Below are 15,600 nucleotides of genomic sequence, written 5' to 3'. Positions count from 1 at the left end.
AAATACAAATAAATTTGGCATGCAAATAAGCCAACAAAAACAAGGACTTAACAGAACTCAAGCTTAATAGAGAAGAAGTTTGGAAGTGCAGCAGCTACAGAGAAGCTTTAAAAAAAATTTATTAAAAAAAAAACCTCTATTATATGCTTTGAGTGGAGAGTGACAAAATTTTCAGCCATTTGCACCAAAAAAATTTAAAAAATTAAGGTTTGAGATTAAATATATATATATATATATATATTTATATATTTTTTTTTTTACTTCAATATTTTTTGTTGAGAGTAGTGTGTGTATATTTTAGCTTCTGGGAGATTAAGTACTTTTAGACTCTAAAACTGCATGGAGAAAACAAACGGATAGTAGCACATCCAATGAAAATATTTTTTATCATTTTTTTTTTTTGAAAATGTTAATTTACTACCATTTTTATTACAAAATGCTTACAAGACTAATGTCACAAATATGATTGGTGACATTTCAATCATATAATAAATGAATGTCAAAATTAATTTTTTTGCAAATGGTGAATAATCAAAATTTGTAATATCTCTAACATCTCTCTTCTTTTTCTTTGATAATAATTTTTACTTGTCGGCTAATATTTGAGTCTTTATTAATACTCACATATAAAGAGATATACTTATTGTTTAATATGAAAGTTCAAATAGTGTAAAAACACCCTTGAACGTTTAGACCCCCAATTTACAAATTACCAATTCAAGCTTTATATCAAACAATTAATGTGCAGAACATGAACAAAAGCTTAATACAGAGTTGGTAAACAATCTAAGCCAATTAAAATCACATCCACAGTAAAAAATAAAAGGCAAAGATAAAGGGAAGAGAGATGCAAACACAAGGACAACACACGATGTGTTATCGAAGAGGAAACCGAAGCCCTCGGCGTAAAACCTCTCCGCCGCCCTCCAAGCGATAAACAATCCACTAGAAAATGTAGTTGGGATACATGAACAGCAATAGACCCTCCAAGCCTAATCTACCCGATGTACCTAAGCCCGCTAAGCTTCTTGCTCCAACGAGGTTGTGTCGAACCTTTTTCTTTTCTAGTTTACCGGATTCCGCTATAATCCATAGCATCCGCCATCCTTGGCATCTTCCATTGCTTCCCAAAACTCCAAAAACACTCAACACTCTAAATGGGTGTGGGTAGTGTTTGGATAGAAATCTCCTCTCAATAGGTATGACAATGAGAGAGGGAATGAGAAGAGACTACAAAGATTTCTCTCCAAGAATGAGTAGCTCTCTCTAATTGGGTGGGTGTTTTTAAGAAACCTCTCTTAGGGTTTTTCTTTTTGAATGACCACACATATTTTGTGGGAATGAGGGGTATTTATACTGGTGTGAGAATGGAATGCAAAGAGTCAATTTTTCCAAAACAGGGCTGGCTGGCGACTTAACCTCGCGACTTGACTGAGTCGCGAGTTCAAGCCGCGAGCTAACTGAGTGGCCAGTCTGGATTTTTGTCCTGTAGTGCTCCAGTTGGCATGATTGTTCAGCTCCCCTGCATGTTCTACACGTGTGCTGCTTCTGGCAGCTTGAAGCCGCGAGTCACCCACGAGATCCAGCTGCGAGTCCCTGCTTCACTGCACAGTCTTGAGCATTTTTTCACACTCTCTCACACACTACCCTTACATGATTCCCACCTAAATACAAAGTTTCTAAGTGCTGTATTACAAGCAAATTTGTCACGGAATAAAGCCAACACATGGTTGATTAAATTCAACCTTACATAATATTTGGGGGTCTAATTCCACCTGGATTCTTAGGTGATCGCTTAACTCGACTAGTAATTGGGTCGGCATTGCTTTTAGTTACATAATTTTTTTAATTAATCATGTAATTTATTTAAATAATACATATGGATGATCTTATAACTTGTTAAAAAAAATTCCTCCAATGTCCAAATCAATTTAAAAACAAACTGTCCCTACTTGAATATTTCCAGCCAAAAACAAATATTAGGCTCAAGCTAACCGAGTTAATGGTTTAATTGAAGCCACATCTTCACATATACAACATCACTCTCACATCACATTTAAATGTACCTTATCTCAAGTCCTTCATGTGAGATCCCAAAGTAACGTAAAGCCACCTCTTCGCTAAATTGACAAATTGGTGATCATTTTGAAGTTGTAAAAGCTAGAAATACCAAAATCCTATCCAAATGATAATGAACGTTACCCAGTTGAAACCTCTTTCTTTTGTTAGGTACCCAATTCCTTCGAGTTTTTAATATCTCTCTCTTTCTCTCTGTTCATTGAAGCAAAAATATGGATTTGCTTCACAAATTCTTGAACATTGTACTCCTTCCTATAACTCTCACCGTATTACTACTCTTCATGCCACCATTTCTTTTTCTCAAGTTTCTTTGGTCCTTTAAAAGATCCATATATAGAGAAAATGTGGCTGATAAAGTCATACTCATCACTGGAGCTTCTTCAGGAATTGGTGAGGTAATTTTTTTATATGTATATTTAGTCATACCAATAATTTTCTAAATTCTATTTCAAATAAAAATTTTCTAGCAATTTAAAATAAATTAATATTTAGTTTAATTACTTTGATTATATATCATAATTTTACATTAATTTTGATATTATAAAATCTACACATTACATTCCTTGCTTGGATGAAGTAGCTCAATAAATTTACCTACTATACTTCACAAAATTAATGTGTTTTTTTATTATATGATTCACTAATTATTAATATAATTTTAATTTATTTATATATAATTTTCAATTAAGTCATACATCGTACATACATTATAATAGTTTTCAAAAAAATTTGACACAAAATGACATGTTGTGATCGTTAGAATTGTGTAGTTAAATTATTAAATTTACCATGTCCCAATATCTTAAACTTTTGGGAGAATCGGAGATTTAACATGGTATCAGAGTGGCCCATGTCTCCTTTGCTCTACCTCCCTTTTAAAATCCCACTCGTTAGACCTCATCTATTAAAAAGGTAGTTTCGGCCCACAAGTGAGGGGAAGTGATGGAATTTGTGGTTAAATGATTTAATTTATTATATCCCAATAACTTTAGCTTTTGGGAGAATTGGTACATAATTTAGCATTGATTAGTACTAACTGTTTGTCTAAACAAGTCTAAACAAGACTAAAACGTTTTGATCATGGTTTGCCAACATTACAAAATGAAGTTCTAATACATTAGTTCCTAATTCCTTAGAACCTAACACTAACAAAATAAAGTAATGTCAATGACTCAATGGTGGAATCATGTAAGAGTGAAGTTACGTCAATCACAATATCATGGGAAAATTTTAAGCTTATAATTTTTTTTTAAAACTTTTCAAACTCTTTTACTATATTTTTACCTTTTAACATTAATAATCCACATTTGCTTATCTATGTCATCCATTCAACTATGTAGAATAAAAAAATAAAAGTTCTAATAAACACTATATTTTAGTATAATTAGTGGTTTCTAAGACCTCATGAGATTTTGGGTTTGAAACATCTTGTCAATGTCTTGGCGCCACCCTTAAGGGATTCCTCCCTATAATTAACCGGTGTGTATGGGACGAGGAGACTGCATACAGCCGAGGGAATAGTCAGATACTTGAAGAGGTTTAGATATCCTTGTTTTTTTTTTTTTTTTTTTTTTTTTTAAATCATCAATTTATTAATTTAACACATTTCTAGTGTCTTGTCACTTGACTATGAATGGTTTTACAAATAATTAATACAAACATTTCTCGTACCACTACATAGACTTGGCCCTAGTGAAAATTTTCTAGTTGTGCCTTTATTAATATATAGATTGATAAATGATAGTAATGTGACATTAATTTTGTGGGTTTGAAGTATGTTGCTTATGAGTATGCAAAGAGAGGAGCTCTTTTAGCCCTTGTTGCTAGAAGAGAAGATCGTCTTCAAGCAGTGGCAGATAGATCCCGTAAGCTAGGGTCACCAGAGGTTGTTGTGGTTCGTGCAGATGTTTCCAAGGTTGAAGAATGTAAGCAGTTTGTTGATGAGATAGTGAACTATTTTGGACGATGTAAGTGTCTTATCTTTGTTTTCACAATGTCTTAACTCAAACGACACATTCTTCCCTTGTAAAAGTAAGGTAAAGGATTATATTGTGAATTCAATACCTATTGAGTGCATGTGTATATAATTAACTTATCAATAAATAATATTGTGCGATGTGTTTTCATTTTCTATAGATTTTTGTGAAAAAATAAATAAAAATTCTAACTCGTGTTATGATTGGTATGGTTTTTGGAACAGTGGATCATTTGGTGAACAACGCTGGGGTAGTACAAATACGCTTGTTTGAAGTGTTCACCCAATTCTCTAATATTGCTTCAGTTATGGTAATAAAACCAGCATGCATGATTGTTATTGTGATTGTTATTAGAATTTAAGAATGAATAGTGATAGCTATTGTGTTTTAGATAATGTCAATTGTTAACCATACAGAAACACCAAAATATTGAAAATTAACGCATGTCTAGGCTTATTGTTAACGGTATTAGGAATCTTTGCAATTAACCTTAAGATCTAAATGAAAGCACGAATTTGTGTGAAAACATAAGAATTGTTTAGACCCCAAATAAAAAATTACGACTCGGTTAATTTTGCTCTAACTCAAACTAAATGCGGAATAGAGTAAATGCGAGCGAACAAACAATAAACTACTCTAAGCCATATTCATCAAATGTCAACAATAAAATGAAAGCTAAAAGAGTAAGGAAGAAGGATGCAAACATAGATAACACCGAGATGTGTTATCAAAGAGGAAACTGAAGTACTCGGTAAAAAACCTCTCCGCCGCCCTCTAAGCAGTAAATCGATCAACTAGAAAATAAGTTGGAGTACACGAATAACAAAAGACCCTCCAAGCCTAGTCTATCCCATGTACTTGAGCTCTCCAAGCTCCTACCACCAACTGACTTGATGAAGCCTTGTCTTCTCTAGCTCTCTGGATCACGTAATTCAGCCTGATTGCATCCACAAAACAAATGGCTTCTTTCAATGCTTCCCAGCTGCACCAAAACCTCACTTTACACTCAAAATGAGTGTGGTAAGTGTTTGGGCTATTAACCTCTCAAGGATTTGGATATGGAGAGGTAGGAGTTAAGGGAAACCACAATGGATTGTGTAGAGGATTGTGGGTATGACAATCTCTAACTCTCAAAGGTTATGGCTAGGGTTTTCTCTCTGAAAAGCACTCCTCTCAATATGTGGGTAATAATTGTATATATAGTGTGGGTGAAGACATAGTGAAGTAGATATGTCAAAATAGCAAAATAGAAAGTTTCGCGGGTATCTCGCAAGAAGGCCTTACCTGGGATATACTTGCAAAAACAAGCTGTCATGACTCTTTGCATTCCAGTCATGTGCTGTGCACATGGCTTCACTTCGCGGGAAGTCTTCTCACGAGCTACCTGCAAAAACTCCTTTGATCTTCAATGTTGTCTTGAGTCTTCACACTCTTTCTCACACATAACCCATACACTGGAATCCCACATAAAATACAGGGTACATAAGATTGAACAAAATTACAATAAAATTTGGCACGGAATTAAAGCTAACACAAAATAGTTGTAAACAACAACTTTACAATCTCTCCCTTTGGCTATTCTGTGACAAAACTCCTAAAACAGACTCTAGACTTAAATGTGAGTTTGGGAACAATGGAAAAATTCACTCACACCTAATCTAGAAGCTGTGAAGCACTTGCACGTATACACCTGTCTCCTGAAATACTTGCACACAAACAAAACTTTCATTAAACTTATGACAAGTTGAATACAAGGTACGTATATAAGCAAGTAAATGCGATCAAGGTAATAAACAATATATAAACAATGAAGCATAACTTGATCAAACAAAAATAGTCATTAAAGAATGACTACACTAAACATTTAGTAGGAAAATCATCATCCAAACACGCAATGCAATTAAGAGCAATGCAGAAATCAATTGCATGTCCAACACACAACCAATGCAAAATACAAGAAGTATTTGCACCAAGGATATACAATCCAACAAAGGCACAAGTGTGTAGTACCAAAGATAATGCAACATAATCTAAAAGTACTTAAAAATGCTACAAAGCAAAGATACAAAACACAAAGTACTAAATATAAACTAAATTTTTGAACTAGAGTACTTTAAAGCTTTAAAAGAAAGTGTAAATATCAAAGAGTTATAAAGACTATAAAGATAAAAGAGTAAACTACTAAAACCAAAGTAAACTACTAAAACACCAACAAAATGAACCAATGTCTATGGAATGTAATGCTATACTCCCCCTTAAAATGTTATGCTATGCTCCCCCTCAAATTGTGCATCTCTACCTCAAACTTTCTCCCCCTTTTTGATCGGAATGGCCAAAGAGCCTAGAACTGCTCAGATTCTGATTCGAATCCCTCTTGTTGCTGCCGCTGCTCCATCATCATGTCTTCAATCTGAGACGATAGCGTAGTAATCTGGCCTTCGATATAGGAAAACTGATCCGAGGTGTGCTACACATGGGATTCTAGCATACCATACATCTGCTCAATCCTTGCAATGAGACGATTAAGACGATCGAGTCCCCGTGCTTGTGCTTGGGAAGATGGTTGTACAAAGCCCTCCGAGGCTGATGTGAACCTGTCAATCTCTTCCTCCGTGTCCCCACCTTCTTCCTCAACATTGCCCCTTGGGATTTGAGAAATGCCAATTTTTGGTCCGGTTATGTGGGCTTTGCTTCAAATCACCGTTTGAGCACCAATCAGATAGTCCCTTTGCATGATGGTAAGACTGCTTGGAATCTTCAGCCTTGTTTTTGCTATGAGAGCCATAATGAGACTTGGGAATGGCAAGATTGTTCTTGAGTTCCTCTTGGTGATGCTTTTGGTCAGGAGGTAGTATATGTGACCGCATATGTCGATCTCCTTATGTGTGAAGAGATCATACAAGAAAATCGTTCTTGGTCCAGACAATGTGGTCAAGTTCGTCACTGGGTAGAGGTTGTGGATCATTATATAAGCCAACGTCCTCATCTCTGTGGTGAAAGGAATTGTGTTCATTGACTTCTTTTTGAGAGAGCCACTGAGGAGATCCGCCATTGGCTCAAGAGAATCCAATCTATCATCATATTGTATAGAAATTTGTTAAGATGGTGGACGAACTTCTAATACCTCTTGAATGGACTCCCTTATGATAATCTCTTTGCCTTACCCAATAGTTTATGCGTTCCCCTTCCATAAGGGCATTTGCAAAGAATTCCCTTATGATGTCGGCAAAGACATTCCCACTTGGGTTCAGCAGCTTTGTCCATGTCCTCTTCTTGAATACCTCAGGAATGAAAGTGTTTTCAAGGGTCTCCATTCTTACAACCCTTTCCATGATGATTGATGCCTTTTTGTAGAAGTCGTTGTAGGCCATGTTTGCCTCAATGCTTTGAAAATTCTCTGAGTCCGAGCATGGATGCTTTGATGATTTCTTTGTGGCAGAATTCTTAGTAGGAGACATCAACAAAAACATTCACAAAGCACAAAGGAACAAGTGCAAAAACACAGAACAAAAAATGCAAACTTGATTAGTACCATGTTAGTCCATAAAACAAACACAAAGTCCAAAAAAAAAAAACATAAACAATGTCACCAAATCATGTTGTAAGAGCTAAACATGTAATAACATATATCTAGCATGATTGATATGCAAAACATGACAAGTGAACAAGTGTGTGTATCAAGTGTACATGTGGTGTGCCTATGTGATGCATGTGCAAAGCATGACGAAGCACATTTAGGTCAAAGTGTATAAAACATGCAACCAATGATCAAAACATGATAAACATGTATAATCATGGTAATCCACAAAGTTTGGTACTCACTGGAGTCCAAAACAACACCAAAATGCCTTTTAGGCATTTTATCAAACACTTGGTGCCCACCAACACAACTAGCATGTAAAGAATGCATGAACATGAGTGAATCTTGCCTAAATACATGTTAAAATGCCACAAAGGGCCAACACAAACACAAACACAAACAAACCAAATGGGACAAAGCCCAATCAAGAAATTGAAATTTTTTTGTCAAAACTTAAAGTTTCCCAACCCTTGTTCAAACCGAACCCAACTCAAGCAAAACCTAGAATCTAAGGCATATTCTAAGTAAATAAATAGAAAATATTGAATAAACATACCTTAGAGATGATTATGAGAAGATTGCACTTGAGATTTGATTGAGTTTTTGAGTGAAAATAGGTTTTAGGTTAAGAGAGGCTTGAGGGAGCCAAAGTGAAGGAAAAATAATTGTGTTTGAAAAACTGTCTTCATCAACCCTTTAAAACTGAAAACACGCATTTTTCACGGGTTAGCTTCTCGCAAAGTTACTTGCGAAAAATGGCTTTGAAGCACAAAAATTTTCCCGAGTAGCCTTTAGTCACGAAACAGTCGTGAAAATTTCTGTCTGAAGTTTGGTGTTTTCATCCTTTGCCTAGCCCATTTTCACGGGAAGAGCTCACTCGTGAGCTTCTCACAAAAATGCCTCTAAAGGATTTTTTGATGAAAAACATGAATAATGCAATTTGAACAAAAACTCAAAACATGAGATTATAAAAACACTTTCAAAAACATATAAAATACTCAAAATTCTTTTTGGGTTTGATCGACAAGCAATTGAGTATACACATCACATTTGAACATGTATAATCACACAAATGAAATAAGCATTCATTGAACAAAAGTCTTGTGTGTTGTGTGTGAATATCAAATGTAAAATAGTCCTTAGTCCAAAGTGAAGCTACAATGATCAATTCAATCAAGTCATACACAACTAGTATTAAGTCAAGTGGTCTATCTCAATTATAGAAATGAACATATATGACCTCCCACAAGAAAATGATTACATAATTTTGAAGCATTTCTTTTGGCTTCAATCAACTCATAACTTTTGATCGTTTAAGAACAGTACATCTCATTTTGAGATCAATGCTTGAAAATATTTGATATTTCAATTTTGAGAGTAAGTCATTGGCTTTTTGGGCACCATACATTTCAATACAAGTCACTTTCCCTTTTTCCTAGTCAAATACTAGTATGTACGACGACTTTTGCTGCTCATTATCTCTTTTCGAGATTTGACATTTGTTGAGCTATAAAGAAAAAACATAAAGATGTGTGAAGGTATATAGGCACAAGTCTATGCATGTATCAAAACCATCAAGAATATTGACTAATCATTCATGACAAGCTTGAAGGTCGATTTACAACAATCACACATAGATGTCAAGAATTTCCCCACAAAGATAGATGTGCATACATAACAAGCTAAGCTCATAAATGCACTGCGCCATTAGTACGAAGGTACTAGGCCAAACTCACATGTGATATACACAACACAAGCGATCAAACTTTTTGGAGATTTTTCAATTTTTATGGGTTTTTGAATTTTTCAACACACTCAAAAACAGAATTAATGCATGGACATGGTCTAAATGCTTATGCATATGTACCCTTCTTCACCCACACGGCACGTGCGTTTAGGGTGATATCCTTAGAGGATCGGGTACTAGAGCTGTGATTCTCAAACTTTTGACTAAATCTTGCCAAACAAGAAGTGATGGTATCTATTATCTTCATCACATCACCAAAACCGAAATCAGCTTCTCGCCCTTTTGATTGCTTGGTGTTCCAATTCCCCTTTCCTTGTCCTCTTAGCCTTTGAGAATCTACTTTCTTCAATGCATGAAGTTTATAGCAGTTAGGTCTTGTGTGTCCTCGAACTCCACAATGGTGGCAAAAATGTTGAACTTGAGGACCTCTTTGAGGCTTTGGCAGAGACTTCCCTTTAGCCTTTGGTTTGGCCACAAATGGTTTTTGAGGTTTTGAGGTTTTGTCAAAACCTTTTGAGTAGTTCCATTTGGTTTTTTTCCACCTTCACATTTTCAACACTTGGAGTCGCTACCATTGGTTCCTTAGCCTTAACAAACTTCATCTCCTTGGACACATTGGCACTTGAACTACTCTCTCTAGTATATCCTAAGCTACTTTTGTCAGAAGCAGGCTTTTGATGAGCGAGCACTTCATAAAGCTTCTTGGAGGCAACCCGCTCCACTTTGGCATTAGCTTGAATCCTTCAAACTCAAGAAACTTGATCTTGGAGTAGGCTTCAGTTAATTCCTCATTCAGTGCCTCAACATCACACTTTGTTTCTTTATACTTCACGAGTATGCTCTTGTAGTCTTGTTCTGCTTTCTTCATTTTTCTGATGGCTGCCTTAGCCACTCTCACATACTCTCCGATCTTCTCAAGAAGAGAATTATAGGATTCTTGCAATCCCTTTGTTCCTTTGTCTTCATCATCAGATTCTTCCCTAATTCCTATAGACTCTACTTCGGTGTACTCATTGAGTTCTTCCATTAGAAGGCTCAAATCTTCCGATGAGTCCACGGGTGCAATGGCCATAAATGCGAAGTAATTTCCTTCTCCGTTACAAATTTGTTTTGAATCTGAATTGGAGCCATCTGAGTCACTAAAGGTAGTTGCAAAAACTTTACCCTTTGCTTTCAAATACGTGGGGCATTCTTTCTTCACATGCTCATGCCCTTTACACTCAAAGCACATGACCATTTGAGATGGAGGGGAATCTTTTGAATCCTTCTTCTTGAAGTCTTTCTTGTCCTTCTTGAAATTCGAGAATTCACCCTTCTTAAATGACTTCCCATCTCTCTTGAACTTTAAGAACTTACGGAAGTTCTTAGCAAGGTACGCCACATCCTTTTCAACCTCATCCTCATCTGAGGAGTCTTGAGCTTCCAATCTCTCATTGATTTTCTTGAGAGCAAGAGATTTGCTCTTTCTTTGTGATGGTAGAGATAGCTCATAGGTTTGAAGAGAACTGATGAGTTCTTAAATTTTAATCTCATCAAGGTCTTTGCTTTCTTTAATGACAGTGACCTTTGTATGGAAGCTCTCCGGCAATGATTGTAGAATCTTCCTCATAATCTTGAAGTCCTCCGTCTTTTCTCCCAAGTTTAATTTCCCAATCACCACTTCATTTAGCTTCCCATAAAATGAGTCGAATGACTCGTCTTCACTTATCTTTTGCTCCTTGAAGCATGTGGTAAGCATTTGCAACTTGGTAACCTTCACCTTTTTGGTGCCTTCATAAGTCGTCTCTAGGATTTGCCACTCCTCCTTGGCAATTGTAACATGAGAGATCTTGTGAAATTCGTCAGGAGAAACACCACAGAAAATAGCATTTAAAGCCTTGCTATTAGCGTTAGTTGCCGCAAGGGTTGCCTTATCCCATGAGGATTTTGCGGCCTTTGGCCTAGTCCATCCTATCTCAACAATGTCCTAAACACTATCATCGATGGAACATAGAAATGCCCTCATACGGACTTTTCAAAATGCATAATTGCTCCCATCAAAGTATAGAGGAGCATTAAGCGATTGAGATTGATCCATCTCAAAAAGGGTTTAGGATCGCACTTAGGTAATGAAACCACAACAAGTTCATCCACTCTGATACCAATTGAAAGCTCGAATTTGTGTGAAAATACAAGAGCTGTTTAGACTCCCAAATAAAAAATTACGGCTCGATTAATTTTACTCTAACTTAAACTAAGTGCAGAATAGAGTAAATGCGAGTGAACAAACAATAAACTACTCTAAGCCATATTCATCAAATATCAACAATAAAATGAAAGCTAAAAGAGTTGGGAAGAAGGATGCAAACACAGATAACACCGAGATGTGTTATCTAAGAGGAAACTGAAGTACTCAGTGAAAAACCTCTCCGCTGTCCTCCAAGCTGTAAATTGATCACTAGAGAATAAGTTGAAGTACACGAATAACAAAATACCTTCTAAACCTAGTCTACGCCATGTACTTGAGCTCTCCAAGCTCCTGCTACCAACTGACTTGACGAAGCCTTGTCTTCTCTAGCTCTCCGGATCATGCAATTCAGCTAGATTGCATCCACCAAACAAATGGCTTCTTCCAATGCTTCCCAGCATCTTCCAGTGCTTCCTAGCAGCACCAAAATCTCACTTTACACTTAGAATGGGTATGGTAAGTATTTGGGCTATCAATCTCTCAAGGATTTGGATATGGAGAGGTAGGAGTTGAGGAAAACCATAATGGATTGTGTAGAGGATTATGGGTTTGACAATCTCTAACTCTCAAGGGTTATGGCTAGGGTTATCTCTCTGAAAAGTACTCCTCTCAATATGTGGGTAATGATGGTATATATAGTGTGGGTGAAGACATGGTGGAGTAGATATGTTAAAATAGCAAAACAGAAAATTTCATGGGTTTGCGGGAAGGCCTAACCCGCAAAATACTTGCAAAAACCAGCTTTCATGACTCTTCGCATTCCAGTCATGTGCTGTGCACATGGCTTCACTTTGCGGGAAGTCTTCACACTTGCAAGCTACCCATGAAAACTCCTTTGATCTTCAATGTTGTCTTGAGTCTTCACACTCTTTCTCACACATAACCCATACATTGGAATCCCACATAAAATATAGGATACATAAGATTGAATAAAATTACAATCAAATTTGGCACGGAATTAAAGCCAACACAAAATAGTTGTAAATAACAACTTTACACTAAAAAACAAAAAACCTTAATAGTGAAATAAAATTTCTCCATATTTTAAGCAAAATTTAGAGAATCATATTCCAATATTTACATATTTGTCAAAGTGAAATAGGTATTGTGGTTCAATTCAAATCCTTTAGGTTATTCACACCTAAAAACTTTGCAACAAAATTGCAAACCTTAGAATTCAAATTTTTAAACTATATTTTGTTTGAGTTTTAGGTTGCATACTCGCCCTAACTGACTCTAAATTCATGCTTTTAAGGACATAAATTTCTGGGGTTTAGTGTATAGCACCCATTATGCAGTTCCACACTTAAGAAAAAGCAAAGGGAAGATTGTTGTAATTGCTTCAACTGCAGCATGGTTAGGTGCTCCAGGATTGAGCTTCTACAATGTAAGAAATCTCGTAATTTGTGTTACTCCCATATTTTCCTTCTCACTAATTGCTTGTGAAATCTGTGATGGCTTCAGGCAAGCAAGGCAGCCCTGATATCCTTTTTTGAGACATTAAGAACTGAATTTGGACAGGATATTGGAATTACAATTGTTAGTCCTGGAAAAATAGAGTCAGAAATAACACAAGGCGAATTTTTTTTACAGGTAGGCTTTAGAAAAAGTATATTGTTAATTATCTAACTTAACTAATTGTTTACCCTACCATTTTTTGTTGCATTTACATTATATGCATTGAGGTGTTTAACCCATACCAAGAGGTTTCTAAGGTCTTTGAAAATTTGTTCTTTCCAAAAAGCATCAGCTATTGGTATATGGCTAGAGTTTATGGAGGAGAGGGGGAAGGTTTTGGAAGAACATCAAAACAGAATGATGCCTAATTTCTATTTTTCACCTGTGTTTGACAAAAATGAGCTCTTCTTTATAGCCTATCAGTATCAATCAAACCAAAGCTTGTATTAATATATATTTTTAAAATATTTCCAGCCCCCATGTGGATGTGCAAGAAAATCTTGCGCTTATATCATTAACATATGCCAATTCATCAAGGGATTGTTGGTGAACTTGATTTTGTTTTGCGAATATACCTATTTCATAACACAAATTACACTGTTCAATTCTGACCATAATTGATTTGTTGAGAATCTATAGTCAACCTCAAATTTTTGAACTTAAGACTTTATAGTTGTTTGGAGTCCGACCGGATGGTTATCTGACAACATGAGTACCTAGGCCTAACAATAACTGTGCTAACCATTTTGTACCCTGTTCAGCATAATAATTGGTAATGGCCTCTACTATGTGTGATTTCTATTGCCAACTTAGCCATTATCTACAATTCAATTCTTATTCTCTAAAAAAAAAGAGGTATCTTTTTCATTTTCTTAATGTGATTTCTGGTTAGGCTCAAGCTAATTGGATCCCAACTGAGACAACAGAAGGGTGTGCCAAGGCAATTTTGGATAGCACTTGCAGTGGAGACATGTATTTGACTGAGCCATCTTGGATGAAGGCGGGATTTTGGGTCAAAACCGTGTGTCCTGAAGTATTTGAATGGTGTTTCCACTCACTTTTTGTCAATTGGCCTTGGACTTCAAAGGACTAGTGCTGTAAATGAATAGACAGTTTGAGCTTGACGTGAGAGAAAAACTTAAATATGTTCATTTATTTAACAAATAAGCTAAGCTTAAGCTTATTTTACCCTCAACTATGAATAAGCCAAGCTCAAATAAAATAAAGTATTCTTGAACAAGTTCATGATTATGAAAGTTCGAGTTAAATATATATGACATTATATGTTTATATGTATAGATGTATAAATATATACTTATATAAACTTGATATTAGATTATGTAGGTTTGTAATTAAAGTCATAAGAGATTAAATCATTATTTATAACTTAATGATAATATAAATAGTTTGATTTGTAGTAAAATTATATATAATTTATAAGTTCATAAACATAAATTATTCTAACTTATTAACTAAAATAATATAATTTATGGAATAACTGTTATTTATTTATTATTATAGCATATATTTGTGAACAGGTAATAAATTTTAGTTGTAGTATACTAGTTTTTATTATATATGGAAAAGAAACAAGTTAATCAAGGAAGTTGAGTCCATAGTATTAGGTTGGCAAACCATGAACAAATGTATCCATATTGAAAAGTCTTAGTGCGTCTTGAAGTGTGCTTGAAGTCTTTTTCAATTCCAAGACAAGACCAAGATTCAACTCAAGGAGAACTGCTAGTTATGTGATCTTGATGCATGTTGGACACCAAGCAGCTTGACCAATCAAGATTCATTAAACTTGATCCATTGAGATCAATTCTCAACCAATCAAAAATATTGTTGAACAAAATCCATGTTTAATTAAGTTCTTAGGAAATGATGGATTTAATCACTTAACCACATAATTCTAACATCACTCGTAGAAGAATTCATGGTCTTGGAGATTAATAACTAAGCCCACACAGTAATTTTTCCATCTGTTTTTCTATGTCACCATATGTTGTGTTATTTATTTAGTTGTTCATTGTACTCCATATGGTGTATGTTATACTATATGGTAATTAATCTTGAAATCAATCTAAATTAATAAAAAATAATTTGTTAAAGTTGATTAATTCCGCTTTAAAATAAAGGTGAAAATACATTGTTGGTCCTTGAGGTTTACATAATAAGTGTTTTTGGTCCTTAAAATTTCAAATGAGCGTTATTGGTCTAGTTTAAAAAATGAGTACTATTGGTTATTATTTTAACTTTCATTAGCATTTTTTGCTTACGTGGTTAATGAAACAATGAAGTGGTATCTTTTAAGTGATGTGGCAATACTTAGTGACTTGAATTGTATTTTAACCTAAAAAAGAAATCTAGGGGCCTAAATTAGGCCCAATACTCACCATTCACTCAGGAAGCTAGCCGAAAAAATATGTATATATAGGTGCTAGATTTGACAAAGTAGGCCGCAAATTTTATTTCATCATTGAATTCCAAAACGGCACTTTAATATTGCCCACCAATGAAATAAATATCAGGT

The 15,600-nt window shown here is 35.2% G+C and overlaps 1 protein-coding gene across 2 annotated transcripts; it reads left to right on the top strand.

Moving 5' to 3' along the window:
* Window positions 1-2,035: 2,035 nt before the first annotated feature.
* Window positions 2,036-14,318, top strand: LOC115991547 (11-beta-hydroxysteroid dehydrogenase-like 2). 2 transcript variants are annotated; one of them, XM_031115322.1, is made up of 6 exons: window positions 2,039-2,474; window positions 3,854-4,046; window positions 4,280-4,365; window positions 12,865-12,996; window positions 13,074-13,202; window positions 13,960-14,318. In XM_031115322.1, the coding sequence occupies exons 1-6, from the start codon at window positions 2,292-2,294 to the stop codon at window positions 14,158-14,160; spliced, it is 924 nt and encodes a 307-aa protein (XP_030971182.1). In that variant the 5' UTR covers window positions 2,039-2,291; the 3' UTR covers window positions 14,161-14,318. The 2 variants fall into 2 exon arrangements, with proteins under 2 accessions (XP_030971183.1, XP_030971182.1); XM_031115323.1 differs by lacking the exon at window positions 13,074-13,202 and having other exon boundaries at window positions 2,036-2,474.
* Window positions 14,319-15,600: the final 1,282 nt, after the last annotated feature.

The sequence above is a fragment of the Quercus lobata genome, chromosome 5, assembly GCF_001633185.2.
Source record: "Quercus lobata isolate SW786 chromosome 5, ValleyOak3.0 Primary Assembly, whole genome shotgun sequence".
Lineage (NCBI taxonomy): Eukaryota > Viridiplantae > Streptophyta > Magnoliopsida > Fagales > Fagaceae > Quercus > Quercus lobata.
This window is presented reverse-complemented; position numbering and strand designations above follow the sequence as displayed.

Coding starts and splice junctions, on each gene's coding strand:
- LOC115991547 (XM_031115322.1), top strand. CDS start 2,292: ATGGATTTGCTTCACAAATTCTTGAACATTGTACTCCTTCCTATAACT. Junction 4,047..4,279: donor AGTGAACTATTTTGGACGAT/GTAAGTGTCTTA, acceptor TTTTTGGAACAG/TGGATCATTTGGTGAACAAC. Junction 12,997..13,073: donor CAGGATTGAGCTTCTACAAT/GTAAGAAATCTC, acceptor TGATGGCTTCAG/GCAAGCAAGGCAGCCCTGAT.